Genomic DNA, 20,530 nt, shown 5'->3' on the forward strand with positions numbered 1-20,530 from the left:
TTTTATCAGGGACTTCGAGGGCTTACCTTCTTCCAATCTTCATTCTTGCCGTCCATATCAGGGGCTGGTTAAGCGTTTGTCGCTATTGTTGAAGGCAACAAAGTGATTATCACAATCTGCACGCAATTATTTTTCCAGTTTTTCAGTCTTGTGACATGATTTGATCGCAGTCCAGTCAAGTTTCTCCCACACAGACTTGACCATATATACAAATTAAATTTAAATAAATAAATAAACAAAGAATACACAAAGGCAAATACGACCCGTCACAGCGTGAAAAGCGAGGGTTCTATAGTGTGGACTGCTAGTCAGAGCAGTCCACACATCGGTCACACAGGGTCTTCTTCACGATGATGTTGGTCTGTGGATAGATGGTAGGGGTTATGATCAACGAGCAGTATTACCTACCCACTATCGTCCAGGTGATCTCAGCGTTCTTATTCTGCGTCTGTATCAAACATCAGTGCGTATCCACTCATGTCCACCGCGCTGGCTTCCATCATTCGGAGCACTGGGAGGACCTGTGATAGTACGAATCGATCGCAGAGTCTATGTACCCTTTATTCTATGTATCTTGGGAAGCAACGTGAGGGTTGCGCTTAGTTCATGCCGTGACGTATGCAAATGGCCCAGAAATAAAGGGAGGGAATTACCTGTCTGAGGTTTAGTTGCAATCGTGATCCTCATATTGTTAGTGGCTGTTGGCACCTACAGTAGATTTACTGCATGGCCATTTCAAGCTGTTAAGCACTGTTCTACATAAACGTCTTTGTTGGATAAATTAATCTTACTCTCTCGTGCTGTATGCAGCACAAGAGAGAAAATTAAGGTCTGGATATATTTCTTTGCAATGTGCGAAGTAGATAAAGTGGATGCTGTTTGTTTATCCATCTGAGGGGCGCCTCTCATTTTATTTACCAAAGATTCTATATGGTTGTGAAAGCGAATCTCGGGATCAAAGGTGAGTCCCAAATCCCAGTTTGCGACCTGGATGAAGTCATCTCGATGAGATGGCAAGATTTCGTATTTACCTTAGGGAGAAGAGCATCGTTGCCAATTTGTCTGGGTTCAGCCTCAACCCAGAGTTGTTTAGGTGGTCGGCGAACTGTTGGTCTTATGATAAATGTCATCACCGCAGGGTTAGCGCTGCCGTAAACAGTAGCGCCGAAAGTACACCTTCCTGTGGAACATCGATATAAATTCTCGCCTAACCCTTCAGGGTTAGGAGAGTAATTATATCGATGTTGCTTCTCAGTCTACCTAGACGCAGCTAGCTTTTATTTGATTTTTGCCCCGTAATCGACCATATCGACGTGATTCGTTCTCTTTTTCATCTTTTCCCTTTCTCCTTTTTGTTCTAGAGAATGTCTCAAGACTGCAGTTTCGTTTGCAGTCATCGATTCTCATTTCTTGCTGTTCCCCGCATCAACTGTTTATCAGCAATTCCTTGTTCCGTTTCTTGCACTGTATTTAATAAGCACCAAACTGCTTTTACTCTTCACATCTCAGATTTTAGTTGTCTTTTCTTTTTCCGCGTAAGTTATGGGTGTGAAATTTGTAACACCGATGATTAAGTAAGCAAAAGAGGGTGGCTTCCGGAAACAGCTGCGCGCCGTACACAGTTAAAAGGGGAAGAAAACTCTTCATTTGCCCTCCGAGCTGACGGTTATTTTTCTAAGATTTCGTGCCCAACTGGAGTAAGCACTTTGGAAATATTGCTTAACAACCTACACTAGATATTCGATTGGGTTTAGCCGCTTAACAGTTCAGCTGTTCAAGTTCCAAGTGTTCCAAGCTTACGTGCAGAATGCTTTAAAACAATATCTTGAAACAGGCCTATGGGGCTGGGAATTTCCATACTATAATAATTAATGATAGACACCAGCCAGGAATTAAACTAAAAATTTACTATACAATGAAATAATATACAATGAAATATGATGCAAATAAAATAAAACACTGATTAAATTATAGTTAAAATATAGTTAAAAACAATAAAATTAATTAAAATAAACTAGGTTAAAAGCGATAAAACATACAATCTGGAGCTTTCGGAGAACTGCCGTCTCCTTCTTCAGCATACTACCAGTGCTACAACACATCCTTAAGTAGCCGGTCCATGGCACTCATGCACGTGATCATCAGACACATGATCTACATTCTCCATGCGCGTATCGGAAATGGAAGTGGCTCGGGAGCGTGTCAAACAGAAACGGTCATCCCTTCTGAGGACAACTGCCTCAAACAGGGGGTGTAAACGGATCCCCCTGTCCCTATTAATAGTATTGTGACTGGATGAACCGATTCGCAAGCTCTCGAGCCACTTGCGTTCCCAAAATCCATGGGCGCGGTCGGTAATGACCGCGTCTTCAGGGGAGATCCGATGCTGCTTTTCCCAGAAATGCTCTGCCACAGCAGACCTCGCATAGTTAGCAGTCTTGATAGCGGTCGTGTTTTCCCCCAGACGGTCCTTTAAACGTCGGCCCGTTTCCCCCACATAACACTCCTCACAATCCGGGCACTTAATCTCGTAGACCACATTGCTAGTATGGTCCTGGGCTACGGGATCTTTAACTTGGGATATCACTGTGTGCAACCTCCGACCCGGAAGTTGCACACAGCGAGTCTGGCACTCCCGCAATGCCCGTACAATACGTTCTGAAAGGCCCGGATAGTAAGGAATGTATGCAGTAGCCACAGGGGCAGGCCACTCCCTACGATTGGACTCAACCCTATGAATATATTTGTCCAAGACCCTCTGGGGGTATCCACATTTCCTGAGGTCTGCCGTGACTTTGCAAATTTCTATTTCCTTTTCTTCAGGGGTACTACAGTGGGTCCCCACCCTATTCAACAATGCCCTGGCTACACTGTTCTTATGATGACAAGCCTGTGCTGAGCTATAATGAACAAATTGGCCACGGCACATAGGCTTTCTATAGATCGTTGTTTTTAATCTAGATCCATCTCTGCTCACCAAGACATCCAGAAACGGGAGGGACCCAGCTTCTTCCACCTCCGAGGTAAATTGTATAAATGTGGAAAAGCTGTTGAGCATATTGAGCACCTCATCTTCCTTTCCCTTTTTTAAAATAGTGAAGGTATCGTCCACATATCTCCTCCACTCGCGCATGGGGAAATTCAACTGATGAAACACCCTAGTTTCCAGTTCCTCCATTGCCAAATTGGCCACAATGGCACTGATGGGGGAACCCATGGCCGTGCCATGGACCTGCTTATACATAACTTTTTGAAACACCATGGTAGTGCTTGGGAACGCAAGTGGCTCGAGAGCTTGCGAATCGGTTCATCCAGTCACAATACTATTAATAGGGACAGGGGGATCCGTTTACACCCCCTGTTTGAGGCAGTTGTCCTCAGAAGGGATGACCGTTTCTGTTTGACACGCTCCCGAGCCACTTCCATTTCCGATACGCGCATGGAGAATGTAGATCATGTGTCTGATGATCACGTGCATGAGTGCCATGGACCGGCTACTTAAGGATGTGTTGTAGCACTGGTAGTATGCTGAAGAAGGAGACGGCAGTTCTCCGAAAGCTCCAGATTGTATGTTTTATCGCTTTTAACCTAGTTTATTTTAATTAATTTTATTGTTTTTAACTATATTTTAACTATAATTTAATCAGTGTTTTATTTTATTTGCATCATATTTCATTGTATATTATTTCATTGTATAGTAAATTTTTAGTTTAATTCCTGGCTGGTGTCTATCATTAATTATTATAGTATGGAAATTCCCAGCCCCATAGGCCTGTTTCAAGATATAGTGAATAATTATGGCCATTTGATGCTTCGACACATCCGCGAGTACCAGAAAATTAGCATAGCTGAAGCTAAACAGAAGCAACATCTGAGATTTGCTCATAGGTGCAAAACACATGAGCTGGTTCCACATGGCTTTCGGGTGAGAATGCCTTTCAATGATGACCATCTGGGGAGAGTTACTAAGATCTATCAAAGAAAAGTTCTAAGTATTTGGATTTCTAAATTACATAATGATCTGAGAGGTATTAGAAGTCGCATTGGACTGAAGTTGGAATACATCAGTACCAATTTAACCCCAGTGCATGGTGCGTTGGTCTTGAGAGTAGTGGCAGATAAAGCAACTAGGGTTGCTGAGGTTTATAAGCGCAGGCAAATCAACAAATTTAATAGATTGTTAGAGGAATCCGTGGTGGTGCGTAATAGGGATACTGGCAACTTTATTCATAATCTTAGTGGCAAACAATTTACTAGAGAACAGGAGGAAGTATTGAGCCTGGGTCCAAAGTTTGCTTTGGTTCCTGCCAGACCTCCCATTGCAGAGATAGCTATGGGAGTGGAAAAAGCCATCAACAAGTTACCTGTTACCCAAGCTGATGAGATACGGGTTAGGGTTGCGGCTATTTTGAGTCAGACCAGGACAGCACATTCTAATCTCAGTCATAAACATGAAAGAGCATTAAGACAACTCAGAAAAGATGAGGATATCATAATGTTACCTGCCGACAAAGGCAGATCCACAGTGGTACTGAATAAGGATGATTATTGTGCAAAAGCTCTGGATCTTTTAGGACAGCAACATATATAAAGTTACCCATCGAAATCCGTTAGCTGGTTTGGAGAGACAAGTCAACAACATTATACAGGGATGGCATAAGGCTGGTAAAATAACCAAAGAAGTTTATTGGTCTCTTCATGCCTCAGGTTGTCGATTACCTCGGTTTTATGGCCTCCCAAAGACGCACAAGGTGGGCATTCCGTTGAGACCTATAGTATCATTTGTGGGTAGTCCCACTTATGCTTTATCTGGATTTTTAGCTGGAGTCATCTCTCCTATAGTGGGACGCTCCAGTTTAGTAATCAGAAACAGCAAGGAATTTGTGAACTTTATAAGAAGCCAATCTATAGGTGAAGACGAACTCATGATTTCGTTTGATGTGGTATCCTTGTTCACATGTATCCCCATTGAACATGGGGTGCATTGTGTAAGATCGGCCTTGGAACGAGATGATTGCTTTAGTGCTAGATCTTTACTAAGCATTGATGATATTTGTAAAGGTGTGGAATTTTGCCTCGCAAGCACTACCATGGTGTTTCAAAAAGTTATGTATAAGCAGGTCCATGGCACGGCCATGGGTTCCCCCATCAGTGCCATTGTGGCCAATTTGGCAATGGAGGAACTGGAAACTAGGGTGTTTCATCAGTTGAATTTCCCCATGCGCGAGTGGAGGAGATATGTGGACGATACCTTCACTATTTTAAAAAAGGGAAAGGAAGATGAGGTGCTCAATATGCTCAACAGCTTTTCCACATTTATACAATTTACCTCGGAGGTGGAAGAAGCTGGGTCCCTCCCGTTTCTGGATGTCTTGGTGAGCAGAGATGGATCTAGATTAAAAACAACGATCTATAGAAAGCCTATGTGCCGTGGCCAATTTGTTCATTATAGCTCAGCACAGGCTTGTCATCATAAGAACAGTGTAGCCAGGGCATTGTTGAATAGGGTGGGGACCCACTGTAGTACCCCTGAAGAAAAGGAAATAGAAATTTGCAAAGTCACGGCAGACCTCAGGAAATGTGGATACCCCCAGAGGGTCTTGGACAAATATATTCATAGGGTTGAGTCAAATCGTAGGGAGTGGCCTGCCCCTGTGGCTACTGCATACATTCCTTACTATCCGGGCCTTTCAGAACGTATTGTACGGGCATTGCGGGAGTGCCAGACTCGCTGTGTGCAACTTCCGGGTCGGAGGTTGCACACAGTGATATCCCAAGTTAAAGATCCCGTAGCCCAGGACCATACTAGCAATGTGGTCTACGAGATTAAGTGCCCGGATTGTGAGGAGTGTTATGTGGGGGAAACGGGCCGACGTTTAAAGGACCGTCTGGGGGAACACACGACCGCTATCAAGACTGCTAACTATGCGAGGTCTGCTGTGGCAGAGCATTTCTGGGAAAAGCAGCATCGGATCTCCCCTGAAGACGCGGTCATTACCGACCGCGCCCATGGATTTTGGGAACGCAAGTGGCTCGAGAGCTTGCGAATCGGTTCATCCAGTCACAATACTATTAATAGGGACAGGGGGATCCGTTTACACCCCCTGTTTGAGGCAGTTGTCCTCAGAAGGGATGACCGTTTCTGTTTGACACGCTCCCGAGCCACTTCCATTTCCGATACGCGCATGGAGAATGTAGATCATGTGTCTGATGATCACGTGCATGAGTGCCATGGACCGGCTACTTAAGGATGTGTTGTAGCACTGGTAGTATGCTGAAGAAGGAGACGGCAGTTCTCCGAAAGCTCCAGATTGTATGTTTTATCGCTTTTAACCTAGTTTATTTTAATTAATTTTATTGTTTTTAACTATATTTTAACTATAATTTAATCAGTGTTTTATTTTATTTGCATCATATTTCATTGTATATTATTTCATTGTATAGTAAATTTTTAGTTTAATTCCTGGCTGGTGTCTATCATTAATTATTATAGTATGCTTTAAAACAACCCAGCAGTGGAGGAACGAAAAATAAAAGGCCGAGTCACGGAGCCACGTCCTTGGACAGCATTCCCCCATTTGCTTTCTCCTTCAAACGTGCAGAAAAATATAATTTCGACTCTCAGTAAGCATCGGTCTGCATATTTATTTTATTTATTGCGGACTCTTCTTTTGGTGGGTCTGGGAGTGCGTTCCCTTGACCTGGGAGTCGTGTGTCGCACTGCTCGAATGGGAAATCCCTTTAGTTTGTCTTTTTCGGGAGTTTTCTACAGTTGCAATTAAACTGAACGGCCAAATTTAGAGAACGTACAACTAATACAGTTTAAGTGTTCTTTAAAGTTACAATCTTAGTAATTAATTGATAGGGAGTATACTTTCTACTTCTGTTAATCGCAGAAAATGAAAAAGAAAATTTTATTTAAGAAGGAATATCGAACGCGCCTGAAATGTACGCACCGCGTACATTAACTAACTTGTCTGCAATTGTCTTGGCAAAGAACCACGCTTTGCCTTCGTAATTCTGGGTTTCAGGTCGGCATCATAAAGTATTTTTAAATTTCATTTCGCAAGAGTGGAAATACTTTAAAAAAAACCTCTTCCACTTCCAGTTCTGCTTCATTGTAATGTTATTCACTTTCTTTTTATTTATTTATTATTATTATTTTTTTAACGTACAATATACGCAACAGGCATGCGCTCAGTTAAAGCGTATAACAGAGAACAAAAAGAAAAGAGAAAAAGATTGTACAAAACAAAAATAAATAGCAGAATAACACACTTTGTCCAATGGGAGTTCTTCAAACGGGAAAAGTCCAATTGAAGGAAATAAAAAGGTATTCGTGATAAGTCCAGTGCCATGAAGAAAATCGCAGAGGGCAGGTAGCTGCGGGAGACATCATCACATACACAAGAATTAATGAGGACATCATTAACCCACAACTCCTCCATCAGCCAGTCAAACTACTCCAAATATTTCTATGAAACTGCTTCTTGTTCACAACTATATCGAGATCAAACTTGTTCACGAGTGCCAATGTTCTTTTGAAGAAGGAGTTCCTGGATATCTCTAATCTAGATTCTAGAGTTACCGATGTGGCATGTGATCTTCTGTCTAGTAGCCACCGCTGGAGCGTGAAGATCAATAAGGGATAGAAGATCTGGTAGGTAGGTTGAACCGACAAAGATATGGGTAAAACAGTTTTAGATCAAATTCTTGTGATTCATGAAGTTGTTAAACTTTTTGTCCATCTTCAACACGAACCCCGCATAGCGCAAGGTCGAGTCTCGGTAGAATTTGTTCGTGGTAAGTCGTCTTATGTCGGAAGGGCTTGAACACCTCTCGCTCGGCTACAGAATGGCGAAAGGGAAAGGCGGCGGCGGAGGAGGCGACTGAGATCGATGCCATCGGATCGCAATGGAGATGAGGCGAGGCGGGGGGGGGAATGCGTCTGATGTCTCGAAGGTTTCGTTAGCAGTCTGAAGCAACGCTCGACGAGCTTCCACTCGCTCGCTCAGATAGAAATAACACACGGTTGCTGGCACAGGTTCTTGCACACGAAACCAGTACTTTTATTTGTTTGCTGAAGTCACGCGTTGGGGAATCTAGCGCCGTATTGCCGCCCGTGCACGTCTAACTGAATATGTGACCTGTGGTGAACTGCAGCAATGCGATGATTATCTTCCGTACTCGAAGTCGGAATATGCCGACAATACGTTGACCCGCAGTGCGTATTAAAATGCGCAGAGTGGAATGCCAGAGTTTTTTTTTCTTAGAAGGTCCACGATATTCGAAGAAGTCGTGCTGTGAAATACAATTACACTAAATACGGGAAGAAGTGACGTATTCTGATATGGATAAATACACATTCATTTCTTTAAAAAATAACATTGTTAAAATCTTTAAGGGTTTTCTTAAACCCCCAACTTAATCGAAGCCCTTAATCGAAACAATACTGATGCAAATAGAGCCACGATTGGAGAATACAATTCGTGAAGTATCTCAGCTGGTTTCAAATAGCAACGTTCCTATATATTAAAAGGCAGTTTCGGAGGCCATTACAAGTTTTAGGTTGGAGTTCAGTGGAAAATTCTTTTGAGAACATTAGTGAATAACAGAAGAAGGGCGCAAAATTAAATCTGTGGGCGGGGACAATGAATAAATACCACGATTCAGTCGCATAATTAAGGTGAAAGGACATTTAAAAATATAATATATTAATTAAGCATAAATATAAAATTAGAAAAAAAAATGACACACACAAATAATGTAAGATACTTTTGCATATTTGTACACCCTTCTAGCTGGTCGGCCACTTGCTACTTTAATAAACGGATTTAATAATAATAATACAAGTAATTTGAATTCAGGTACTTAAAGATATTTTAAAAATTAACTTATCTTACGATAATCTAACGTAAAAACGTTTATTATAAAATGTACTGTATGGTATAGCAAAAACAAAGAGTAGATCTAATCAGAACTGCTTATGTGAGCGGTCAAATCACGTGGGTAAAAGATATACGAATGAGAAAGAGGGGGGACAGCTCTCGAATGAACTCCGACCACCGTTCGGATTCTCGTTGCTGTAATAGGGCAACGAACTTCCAGTTTTAATGATAACGAATCTATTTTTTCTGTTTCACAAAAACAAATCTATTTTCAAATTACAATATTTATGGGAAAAAAACAAACAAACAAACAAACATGAGTACAAACGTGATTACACGATATTATATTTAGCCCGCAAAAATCTTTAAAAAAAATTAAAACATTTTTTTTCGTATGGAAATATGTTTATCAAGAACAAAAAAATCTTCCTAATGTATCATTCGTTCGATTTGATTTCAATTTAGCAAAATTATTTCTGATGCCAGTAAACTCCGAGTCTGCAAAAACATCACTTTCGATTAAAAATACGGTAGACCCTCGATTTAACGGACTGATTGGGGGAAGGGTGTCCGCTATTACCGAAAGTCCGTAAAAACATATATTAATAACGAACTTACAATATACAGGATGTATTAAAATGTTATTATAATGCATATTGAGTAATTTATACACGCCACTAAAATCATCTGCTAAAAATATAAAACTACATTTACGACGGGAACCAAACTTTATTTAATTAAACGCGTCAAAAACTATACAATGCAACTAATGGACTGTTTCCACACTTTTTTTTAGATCGAAATTCTCAAAAATGTTCGTAATAAGGAGGCTCGTTGTTTGTTATCTGGTTTTTAGGAGCATTAGCAACTAAGGCCATATTGCTCCGGGGATATGCGGTGGCGATTCCCTGATCTTTCCTCATCCTCCGTATTTGGTGGTCACGGGCTTGAACACCGGTCTAATCAAGAAGCGTGTGCTACGCACTGCTGCTCCTTCCCACCTGGCCAAGGAGACGCCTAATAAGGAGGCACATCAAGGTCTGATGATGATTCAATATAATGTATGAAGTCATCCATATGTTGCCTTATAACAGACAATTTAGGATGAGGTGCAGCTGATTCTTTGTTATCATCAACGTCCTCTTGTTCTCCATGGAGAACATTTTCCGCAGTCTCTCCTTCAGAAAAAAATTTGATAGCCCGGATCACCTTCATCATTTTTGTGCCACTGTTCACACCATTCTCAGTTGCATTTTTGTTGCCGGCCCTCAGAAGAGTGTCCCGAAAATTAGACGCCTCAACTCCCTCAAAGTCCATTTCAGGTTCTACGTCGTACAACAACTTCTTCCAAGCATTGGCCAAATTAGTAATCTTCATATCTTTCCACGCAGCTGTTAAGTTGAAGATAGCAGATCTGATGTTGTATGCATGTAAATTTTGCAGTGTCCTGGTGCCTCTTCTCTCTTCTTCTGCGTCTTTTGTTTCTTCCAAAACAACATCACCTATCCCAAAAACTTATTAAACAACCACTTATTAAACAAACGTGCAATAATTACACCTGATCCATGGGCTGTATCAGTGAAGTGGTGTTCGGAGGCAGAAAAACACATTTAATTCTTCCATCCCTGCTAACTAACCTCTCAGCATTAGGGTGAGCAGGTGCATTGTCTAGCAGTAAAACAGCCTTCATTTCATGAGAAGGAAATTTTTGGCGGATCTGTCTGGTAGCGTCGCACGGCTACCAGACAGATGCGACTCTGTCAGATGTAAGAAGGTTCTATAATTTTCCTTTAGGACAGAAATTTTTTGTCCGTTAAATCCGAAGTCCGTTAAATCGGGATCCATAAAATCGAGGGCCTGCTGTAATTCTAATTGATATTAATAGTGGCACACGATACAAATCAAGCAAGCTTCATACAGCATCAGCCAAAAAAAATAAAAATTCCTACATAATCATCTTCCGTCCATCCTCTCTAATAACAGTACCCAACGTGATTTTTACCTCCAGCAAATCAAAGGTTGTTTCTTGTCATGTCTTATGTATGTAGAAGTTAAAAGCAATCGTAAAAATTTCCTATCACGTCTCACTTTTAAGATATATCATAGATAACTGGATGCTGTACAAAGATATCATTACTGTTTAAAATACAATTTTTAAACTTAACTTTTGGTTGGTTTTGTTTATTGGGCTAAAAGATAAGCAAGTACATCATTACTCTTCTTGCAATATAGTATATTTTGGTTTTGATGCACTTTTCCACACAACTCAGTATTTTTATTAATTTTATTACACCACTCAACTGTTCAATATACAGAGTATGACAAACTACGCTATAAGAATTCATTTTCTGTTCAAATTTACCAATTGCTTTTACTGTTTTTAGGTTAATGCATTGTTAAAATGGAGAAGACAAAGCACAGAACTTGCGTCAATCACTCAGACAACTTCTGCTATGTTTCTGGACACTTAACCCCAAAAACTCAGAGGAAGAAAATATACAGTGTCACAAAAGTTGCATATTCATTGTACTTCGGCTGCAAGACTGGTGATCGAGAAAAAAAATTGGGCTCCACATATCTGTTCTATTACTTGTACAACGAACTTAAAGCTGTGGTTATATGGCAAGCTGAGAGATTTGGTTTTGGTTTTATTGGCGCATTAGCTACTAAGTCTATAATGCGCCAAGACCAGGTGTGCTGAGAGAATTACCTTTTGCAGTCACTATGGTGTGGTGCCAACCCAAGAATCATTTCGACGACTGCTATTTCTGCATAAAATTAAAGGTATTTCCAAAAAGAGCAAGCACTGCATCAAATATCCCATCAGCAATTAGGCCAGTGCCACACGGTAAAGAACTGTCAATACCTGTGCCACTAAAATCTTGGGGTATTGGAAGTAGTGATGAAGGTACAGAAGAAATCGTTTTACCAGATGTCGCGGAACCATGTACTTCACATGATTTGCACTACGAGCCAGAAAAAGAAAAAGGCCCCACACTACAGTGAAGAAGAAGAATTAAGCGACTTGATCAGAGACTTGGGCTTACCCAAAGAGAAGGCTGAATTACTCGGATCCAGACGACAACAGTGGAACTTACTCGCCAAAAGGTACAAACATTACAATATACCGTAAGCGAAATGAAGAGTTTAAGGTATTTTGCAATGAAAAACAACGTGTGTTTGCAAAGACGTCGTTGGTCTTATGCACGAACTGAACATTGATCACAATACCTCTGAATGCCGTTTGTTCATTGATGCATCAAAGCTAAGTTCGAAAGCAGTATTGCTTCATAATGGAAATACCTTACCATCAGTTCCTCTTGTTCATGCTGTTGGCCTGAAAGAAACTTACGATAGTATGTCCCAGATTCTTGCTGCTACGTTACAATGACTATGGCTGGAATATTTGTGGTGATCTCAAATTGATTGGACTGCTTGTTGGGTTGCAAGGTGGTTTCACTAAATACTGTTGTTTCCTGTGTTTGTGGGACAGTCGAGCAACAGCCAAACACTACGTCGTACAACACTGGGACAAGAGAGATGATTATATTCTCGGCAAAAGCAATGTAAAGTATGTTCCACAAAAGGTTATTCTTCCCCCTTTACACGTCAAGCTTGAACTGATTAAAAATTTCACTAAGGCACTGGATAAAGAAAGCAGAGGATTCTCATATTTACTGAAAATGTTTCCAAATTTATCTCATGCAAAGCTGAAGGAAGGAATTTTCATAGGTCCTCAAATAAGAAAGCTCGTAAAAGATGAAGAATTTCAAAGAAACCTGAATGATGTTGAACTGGCTGCATGGAGATCTTTCAAGGCTGTGGTACACGGATTCCTCGGAAAGAGAAAAGAGAACTATGAGCAAGTGGTGACAAACTTGCTGAAATGTTACAAGGACATGGGATGCCGAATGTCATTGAAAATGCATTTCCTTCATTCCTATGTGGATTTCTTTCCTGAAAACAGCAGATGCCAGTGATGAACAAGGAGAGTGCTTCCACCACGACGTATCTGCAATAGAAAAACGATAGCAAGGTCGCTGGGAATCTGCCATGATGGGAGATTACTGTTGGTTCCTTAAACGGGAAAGCAGTCTGGAGTATAAAAGGAAATCAATGAGTGGGAAACATGTCTAAGTAATATTGCGTGTAATAATTACAACCATGTATTCGCGGTTGTATGGATATGTATAGGAATTTTAAAAATGCGCATATCTTTTGATGTAGACGTGACAGAAGTAAAAGATTGATATTTTCATAATCAGGACATTAATTTTGTTCAGAATAACCAACTTTCGTTCCAGAGGTATGAAGAAAAAAAAAATGTCGGGTAGTGTAATTTGTCTAGTTCTTCATTGTTCTAACGATCAACCATTCGCACATTCATCCTGCACCCATCCTTCTTCAATTTGAATTTATGACCCCTCATTCTTCCTCAAGGGAAGGATGTCATCGGCATTAAGCTTACTCAGTACATTTAAAGTCTTAAAGACCTCAATCTGATTACACCCCACAGATGCCTTGTCTCCAATTTTTAGACAGAACTGAAGTCTTTGTTGGGGACACCACCCTTTTGTGCCTGTATGCAGTACTCAAGATGTGGCCTGATACAATGGGATAATCACCTTCGTATTCCTGCTAGCAAATTTCCTGTATATCATTGACGAAACCCCCATGTGCTGTCCTAACACCTATCTGCACTGTTCAGAGAACTTCATATTTGGGTGCACAATTACCCACAGGTCTTCTTCATTCTCCACTACTCTGAGCAGTGGGTCTTAATATTCGCTATACTTGTGTGTGTCCATTTAGTATCAGGAGAAATCTGTAGTTGCAGTATTTAAGTTGTTAAATCTTTTTCGCCTGTTTTTCACTAACGTATTTGCTCTCAAAATAACTTTATCGCCCTCGCAGAATCTCGAGTTCGATCTCTGTAAACTGGCCCACCGATAGGACCTCAACTAAATGCGTTTTCGTTTGAGCCTAAAGAACTGACTGAACCACTCGTGACGTCACTGTCTAGCGTTCCCGTCTGGGCGGCGTGGCGTCACTACTTTGACCTCCGTTAAGTCGTTAACCTTGGAGAACATTTTGTTTTCAAAAATGCGTTTAATTCTTCGAGAAAGTTGGGAACCACGGAGCATACAAATGCAGTCATTTGATACAAGTCAGATGGGAGGGTTACTGATCGTGAACGCTACAAATACTGTATCACGGAGTTTCTAAAGGAAGAGATATTCGTGTCAGCTCACTCATTTAACGAGAAAACTTGTTATTGTTATTTTTTTGGTTTTTAGGAGCATTAGCAACTAAGGCCATATTGCTCCGGGATATGCGGTGGTCATTCCTTGACCTTTCCGCATACTCCGTATTTGGTGGTGACGGGCTCGAACCCCGGTCTAATCAAGAAGCATGTGCTACGCACTGCTGCTCCTTCCCACCTGGCTACGGAGGCGCCCAAGAAAACTTGTAAATTACAGACAGCTGTACTCAATCTTCCCTAGAGGTGCCAAGTTTTAAGAATAAAGTTGGACACCTGTCAGGTCAAGCGCGTTGAGGTCGTACAGTGAAAGGTTTTTAAAACCGAAAGGAGAAGTGTGGCGCCACCATCGAACTCTTCTATTGACAGAATTTGCAGTTTGTATGTGGTTATTAACGTACACAGCAGGAAAAGAATTGAATCTTGGAGAACATCACCATCAGTTGAGAAATTGGAGGGAAAAATGTCAATCTGCAATTGCAAAAAACAAAAACCATAAATGGGAAGCGTGTTCAGAAAACCTTTATGCCAAACACAGTGGCGTAGCTACCATGTAGGCAGGCAAGGCAATTGCCTCCGGGTCTTTTAGAGGCCCGACGTCTTTGGCTGTCACCTGTTTTTGCAATTTTCATTAATTAATTAGGGGCCTGAACATGTTCTTTGCCTCCGGGCCCGAAAAAAGGGTAGCTACGCTACTGGCCAAACACCATCAAAAGCCGTGGAAATTTCAAAAGGAACCACGGTATTCACCCAAATTTACCACCGAATATGACTGACGAAGCCGGGTGGTCAGGGACTTGAGTGCAGTAGTACGCGCTCTTTGGGTGAACCCGGGTTCAAGCCCGTGACTGCTAAATACGATTAACATTTGTATTGATTAATTGTGAACTCCACTGACCTGATGGTCGTGCCGGAGTATGAACAGGAACTTTTTTTTTAAAGATCAGTAATATACAAAGATAACTTTGGATTCGAAACTGGCAGAACCCATATTCAGATGGAATCGAAAGAGTGTAATAGTGAGTGAGTGAAGGTTTCTGCATTACTTTGGCAAGAATAGGGATAAAATGCAATGCGCCGTTTGCACGAGGTGATTGGATATAAGCACATTTCCAGTGTAACGAGCGAGTAAAAAGGAGATAGAAAGCAGAGGCAAGACTCCAGAGCATAGGTATTGAGAAAGAGCGATGAAATGCCATCCAGGGACTTCTTATCACGAAATCCAGAATTGCTAATGTCCTCGAGGCACTGAATGGATTGTGGGGTACGGCAGGAGGCGATGTACCGAGATGACCGATACAACTCTTGGCCATTAAGTGATGACTATTATTCTTCCTAATACTCATTGGCAGAAAAAAAAAAAAAAAAAGAAAGGCCAGAACTTTTTTTGACACGGTGACGGTAAAATTGATGCTCCAACCCCGGAAACAAAAAAAGATTGTCACATTTCGCAATTCTACAGAACAGGGGGCAGTGGCTGACACAGTTGGACTAATCAGAGTATTCAGACTGATATATAGAGCACGTGATGATTTTAAACTTTAATATTTATAAAAGAGTATTTTTTTTTTTTTTTTTTTTTTGTTTTTTTATGGCGCTTGCAGCGTAATGTTTAACCCACATATTGCATTTTATATCTTTAATAATAATAATTAATCAACAATTAATGTTACTATTTCACATTTATAATATTACGGACAGGATTAATGGCAGCTTATTGTTTTTTTTTTTTTTTTTTTATATAAAAACAGCTTTTCTTAAATTTAATCCCTTTAAATTATATTCAATTTAAAAGTGTTTTTCGTAAATGTTATTTTTTTCCTAATATTTTTGTCAATGTTCCACAATGACTATCACTCAGTCTTCCACGCACTGCCACCATTTCATAACACCTATAATTGTTGGCGAAAAGAATTATCATTTCAAACAGCGCATCTTTTTCAAAATATTTAATTTAAAATCCAATTCCATAGTGGTAACTACACTATCCCATGACATCCGTCTCGCGTGGCCAGTGTAATTCTCTAGATAAATGTGAATCGATTCGTACTAATCTTGCCCAATTAATTTTCTCTTTGAAGTTCTCATTGCGCATCACACCTACGATTCACAAACCTTCAATCCCAACTCCGATTTTGCGTAACACCCGCAGTTCATAACCTCTCGTTGACAAACACCTCTCAAAGGAGTCGCATCTATCGTTCAATTCCAATCTCAATAATGAATTGAACTTTCCGATTACGATTACCGACAAGCCTTATTTTTAATACTTTCACTCTTTACACCTTTCTTCATTTTATTTCTCATGTTTTCTGCTCTTTCATTCACAGCTAATCTGAAGTACACTCGTACATATCATTACCAACATATATTTGTCATTTAACCAGGCATAAGCAACAGTTTAGCGGGTCCATAGCCAGCCAAAAATATTGTGAAATCTGCCTTAATATTCACTTCCACGAGCCTGAATTCCAAGTTTTTTCCATGGCACCTCTATTTGCATCGTCCGGACCATCCTCCTGATATACGAATGCTCTCTCTCTCTCTCTCGTGATATTTTCACCTCTCCAGTTCCCAATTCTTCTGGCTATCCACAGCGATTCAAATTTATTGTTTACCAATCTTTCCGCACACTTACTTCTCACTGTGTACCCATGCTGTTCCGGTTCACTTCCTGCCAAGCCACCCCTTCTACATCCACTCCCTCAAAAAGAACCCTCATTTTAAGTATACCCGAAATTCTAGAATTTAAACTTGTCGTCGAGTAACTATTTCTAAGAGGCTGCGCCGGCTGTCCTATTAGCTTTTTAAAATAGTTCTGGAACAGTGATGGGCAAAACGTGGTCGCGGGCCGCAAGGGGCCCATGGTCGCATTTTGCCAGAACACCGGGAACAAGAAACGAAATAATATGAAAGAGTTAACGAAAACTATATTCTATTATAGAAATATTATTAAACACTTACGTTGTATTAATGGTAATAAACATACTTTTAACACCAGAACAAATCAATCGAAAGCTTCATCTCGTCCAAATGACAGTCGCGATATTTGATCTCGTTACTTCGAATCAGGTTCTGGACAACAAAACGGCGACGTAAATATTGACAACGCACCAGTTGCCGTAGCGTAATGGACGCAGAGGCTCTGCCTTCTTCATTCCTATTTGTTCCCTCAATCACGTGCTACAGCTGGCCGAGAAAGTAGCCCAGCAGTTGCATGCCGATGCCAGTCGAGTGAACAGAGTTTGTCCCGCGAAATATAATTCAGTGTTAGCGCGTAAAATATCCTTTTTTGTTTCTAAATAAAATTTAAACCCTCCTGTGGTTAACGAAACCCTCCAGAAGATTCGACCTTTCGAACAACACCGAAGATAAGTTAAGAGAAGGGACATCATCTACTGTATGGCGGGAAAGAACAGCTGTTGTCTTGGCAAGACGCAAAAAAGACAATGGGCCATAATTTGTTTCTGTACCACTGCTGGACACATCAAGAATATGTAGGCGCTAAATCGAGAAAAAGACCAACGCAGTTGTTACGAAACTTGTTATCTACAGCAGGTGAAAAGGAGACTTAACCATCGCCGAGTCAATCGGTTGTTGAGCGACTCGGATTCAGCGAATGAGGTGTACAAGATCACGCAGAACATGCGTACAATTTGAAGCTGGAAATTCATAAAGATCTGGATATGAAAAGAAATTCTTTTCCACAACTAACTGATAATGACTGGGTGGGCGATTTTGCACTTGCAATTCTGTGCCACCCGACGCTTAAATTAACTCTGCGCGGAAAGAACCTACTCGTCGTCAAAATTTGCCAACTTACAAGCATTCGAGAATAAGTTCCGGACTCCAATTGCGTTCGAATAATTTGAGCTTTCTTCTCAATTCTAGGAACAGGAACGCTTACTGACTCTAAGAAATACGTCGACGAACTTCGAAATTCTTCGACAAGAATTTAGCTTTCGATTGCAAGATTTCAGAAGACCGCCTTCCGAGGCCGCTTTCGGTTTATTTTCAACCCCATTTGGCGTTGCGAATAAACCGTGGCAGACAAACTTCAATTGGAAATTACGGCGCGATGAGAAGTAAATTCACGAGAGAGTTTACTTTTCTGTAAGCTCTCCTTGAACCGAGTGCTAAGAAACCACGCGTATTGAGAACCCTTAAACACGATGCATATTTGCGAGCAATTCTTTTCAAAGATGAACAGCGACCGCCTTGCGAAGAACGTACCCAGAAATGGACTGGAGGATGATTGGAGACCCGCCTCCTCGGTGTTGCTTCCGAATTGCGCCCACAGATATTGACTTCCTGTGGCCAAAAAGCAGCCAGTTCTCTAACCGGCTTTCCTTTTCTACGAAGCGCTCAATGTAAGTTATAAGAAAAAGATTCGAAAGTTTAAAGTGGCCGGTTCCGTTCATTGCTGGCCGTTTAGAAGATTTTAAAAGCTCTTTCTTGCGTACTCTCGGTTTAAAAAATAATAAATAAATCTGCCGCCATTGTCAATCCCCTGCAGGATGGAGACACCCCTTCGACAAGTCACGTTGAAGGAATGGACCGTAATCTGCCACTCTGGTCCAGTGCGGGGAGGCAGATCGACCTCATTTAGTAGTCACGGATTCGAACCCAGGTCTACCGAAAGAGCCTGCGCGATTGCACTGCCACTCCTCACCACTCGGCTTCTGTTTACTTTTACTTCAATCTGATTCCTCGCGTATATAAAGTAGATGGGCAGGTAGGGGGCGCAATAGAAGGACCGTAACAAGAAATTTTCCCTTTTCTTTCCTTCCGTATAAAAGCAATAACACTTGTTGTTCACTAGAAGTCTTCAAAAGTATTCAAAGGAAGCGTCTCACGGTCTTCACATTCGGAGGGGTAACATTTTTGTATTCTTGCGTTTCGGGGCCTTTTTTAAATTTTTTAATCGTCTCCACTCTCTCAGCCACGAACTTTAAACATTGGCGGAATAAAATAATCCAAATGACGGCGCTTGCAGCGTCGGTTCCGCCGACGGAAAACACGCAGTGCCCCTCCCCTCCCCTCCCCTCATTTTGTTCCGAAAAGTGCAGTCCTCGTTCGGTTTTCTCGAGGGAACGCGAGAGAAGCGCGCTTTATTCCTTTCTTCCCCGCAAACTGGTTTCCCCGCGCAACAGAAGGATGCGAAATCTCCTTGGAAACGGCAGCTGGCCTCGGGCTCTCGTAAACAGCTCGATAACAAATGCGTGCTGCACGGAGCATTCGCGATGGCGCCCAACTCGGGACAAACACTCGGAAGCAACATTCACGCTGCACCTTTCGCTGCGCGTCGCTTCTGCCGGAGATGCCACACGGAGGCGAAGATCGGGCGAACACCTTTCCAGCCATCGTCGGCATTCACCCTCTCTGCAAGGAGGAGGAGGAGGAGGAGGAACTAACGGCTTGCAGTTGTTTAAGAAAGGGGGGGGGGGGTGGATTTCTACGGGAGTCTCGTAATACGATTTCGTGTCGGGGGGAGTCGGATTGCGCAATAAAAAGAAAAAGCGGGCGGTGGTGCAGTGTTGTAGTTGAGGGCGTACAGCGGTATTTGCCCGTTTCTTTCGTTTTTTCTCGGGAAAATAGCGCGCACCCTCGCCTTTTGATTAATTACCGCTGGTGGCGCTGCTTTACGCACGGCATACCCTCCGCTTTTCTTTGGCGCATCCCCGTGAACAATTTTTGCATTTGGCGCTTGGGGCCCGCGGCCGAAAGAGAAAAAAATTTAATCGGGTAAGTTTTTTAGTTACGTTTCTTTTGACAATTTGCCGCGTCCACGAACACTTTTTTTTCACACGAAGTGTATGTTTTTGTTGCGCGGCAGAAGTGTGTTTAGTGTCAAACGGCACGAGGGGTTTCCCCACCTACGCGGCTCAAGGGAACAGAGGTGAAATGGTATTAGCGCGGCTGCCGCTTCCACGACAATTTAAGGATTTGTGACTGGGGTGGGGGCAAGTGAAATAGGGGTCCACTTATTGTAGGGGTCATTATTATCGAGTATAGTATTACTATTGCACCTATAATATTTTTCAGTATTACTGGGGGCCTTCGGGGACTTTTGCCCCCGCCGTTTACAGATGAAAAAAGTCCGTGACGCGGTATTCAATTAAACCGCGATGTTGGATTAAAGAAACGAAACTGAACTCTTTGGTCCATGGGCTCGCATCGATAACTGCAATGAAATTGAGATTCCCCGGTTTGCTAGAACGGCATTAGAGAAAATTCTCGTTCAAAAAGCGATGGAAGGTCGGAAATCGTGCGGATTAAAAAGATTTGAGGTTGCGTTAACCGCCGGACTGACTGGAAAAATCTCGTCCAGTGTTTATTGAACATCGACGAGTTTGCAAAGAACGAATACGGACGTGGGTGA

General features: G+C 41.7%; 2 protein-coding genes across 5 annotated transcripts in view; one reads left to right on the forward strand and one right to left on the reverse strand.

Annotated features, from left to right (window-relative positions):
- LOC150078563 (catenin delta-2-like) overlaps positions 1-20,530 on the reverse strand; it is a 666,545-nt gene that overhangs the window by 582,447 nt on the left and 63,568 nt on the right. The gene's annotated exons all lie outside the window — the stretch shown is intronic.
- On the forward strand, positions 3,809-4,591 carry LOC150078564 (uncharacterized). The gene has a single exon (XM_090384612.1). The coding sequence runs from the start codon at positions 3,809-3,811 to the stop codon at positions 4,589-4,591; it is 783 nt and encodes a 260-aa protein (XP_090240738.1).

The sequence above is a fragment of the Mastigoproctus giganteus genome, chromosome 11 (assembly GCF_048544385.1).
Source record: "Mastigoproctus giganteus isolate SK-2022 chromosome 11, ASM4854438v1, whole genome shotgun sequence".
Classification (NCBI taxonomy): domain Eukaryota; kingdom Metazoa; phylum Arthropoda; class Arachnida; order Uropygi; family Thelyphonidae; genus Mastigoproctus; species Mastigoproctus giganteus.

Excerpts from the sequence above, each read along its gene's own strand:
- LOC150078564 (XM_090384612.1), top strand. The coding sequence starts at position 3,809 with ATGCTTCGACACATCCGCGAGTACCAGAAAATTAGCATAGCTGAAGCT.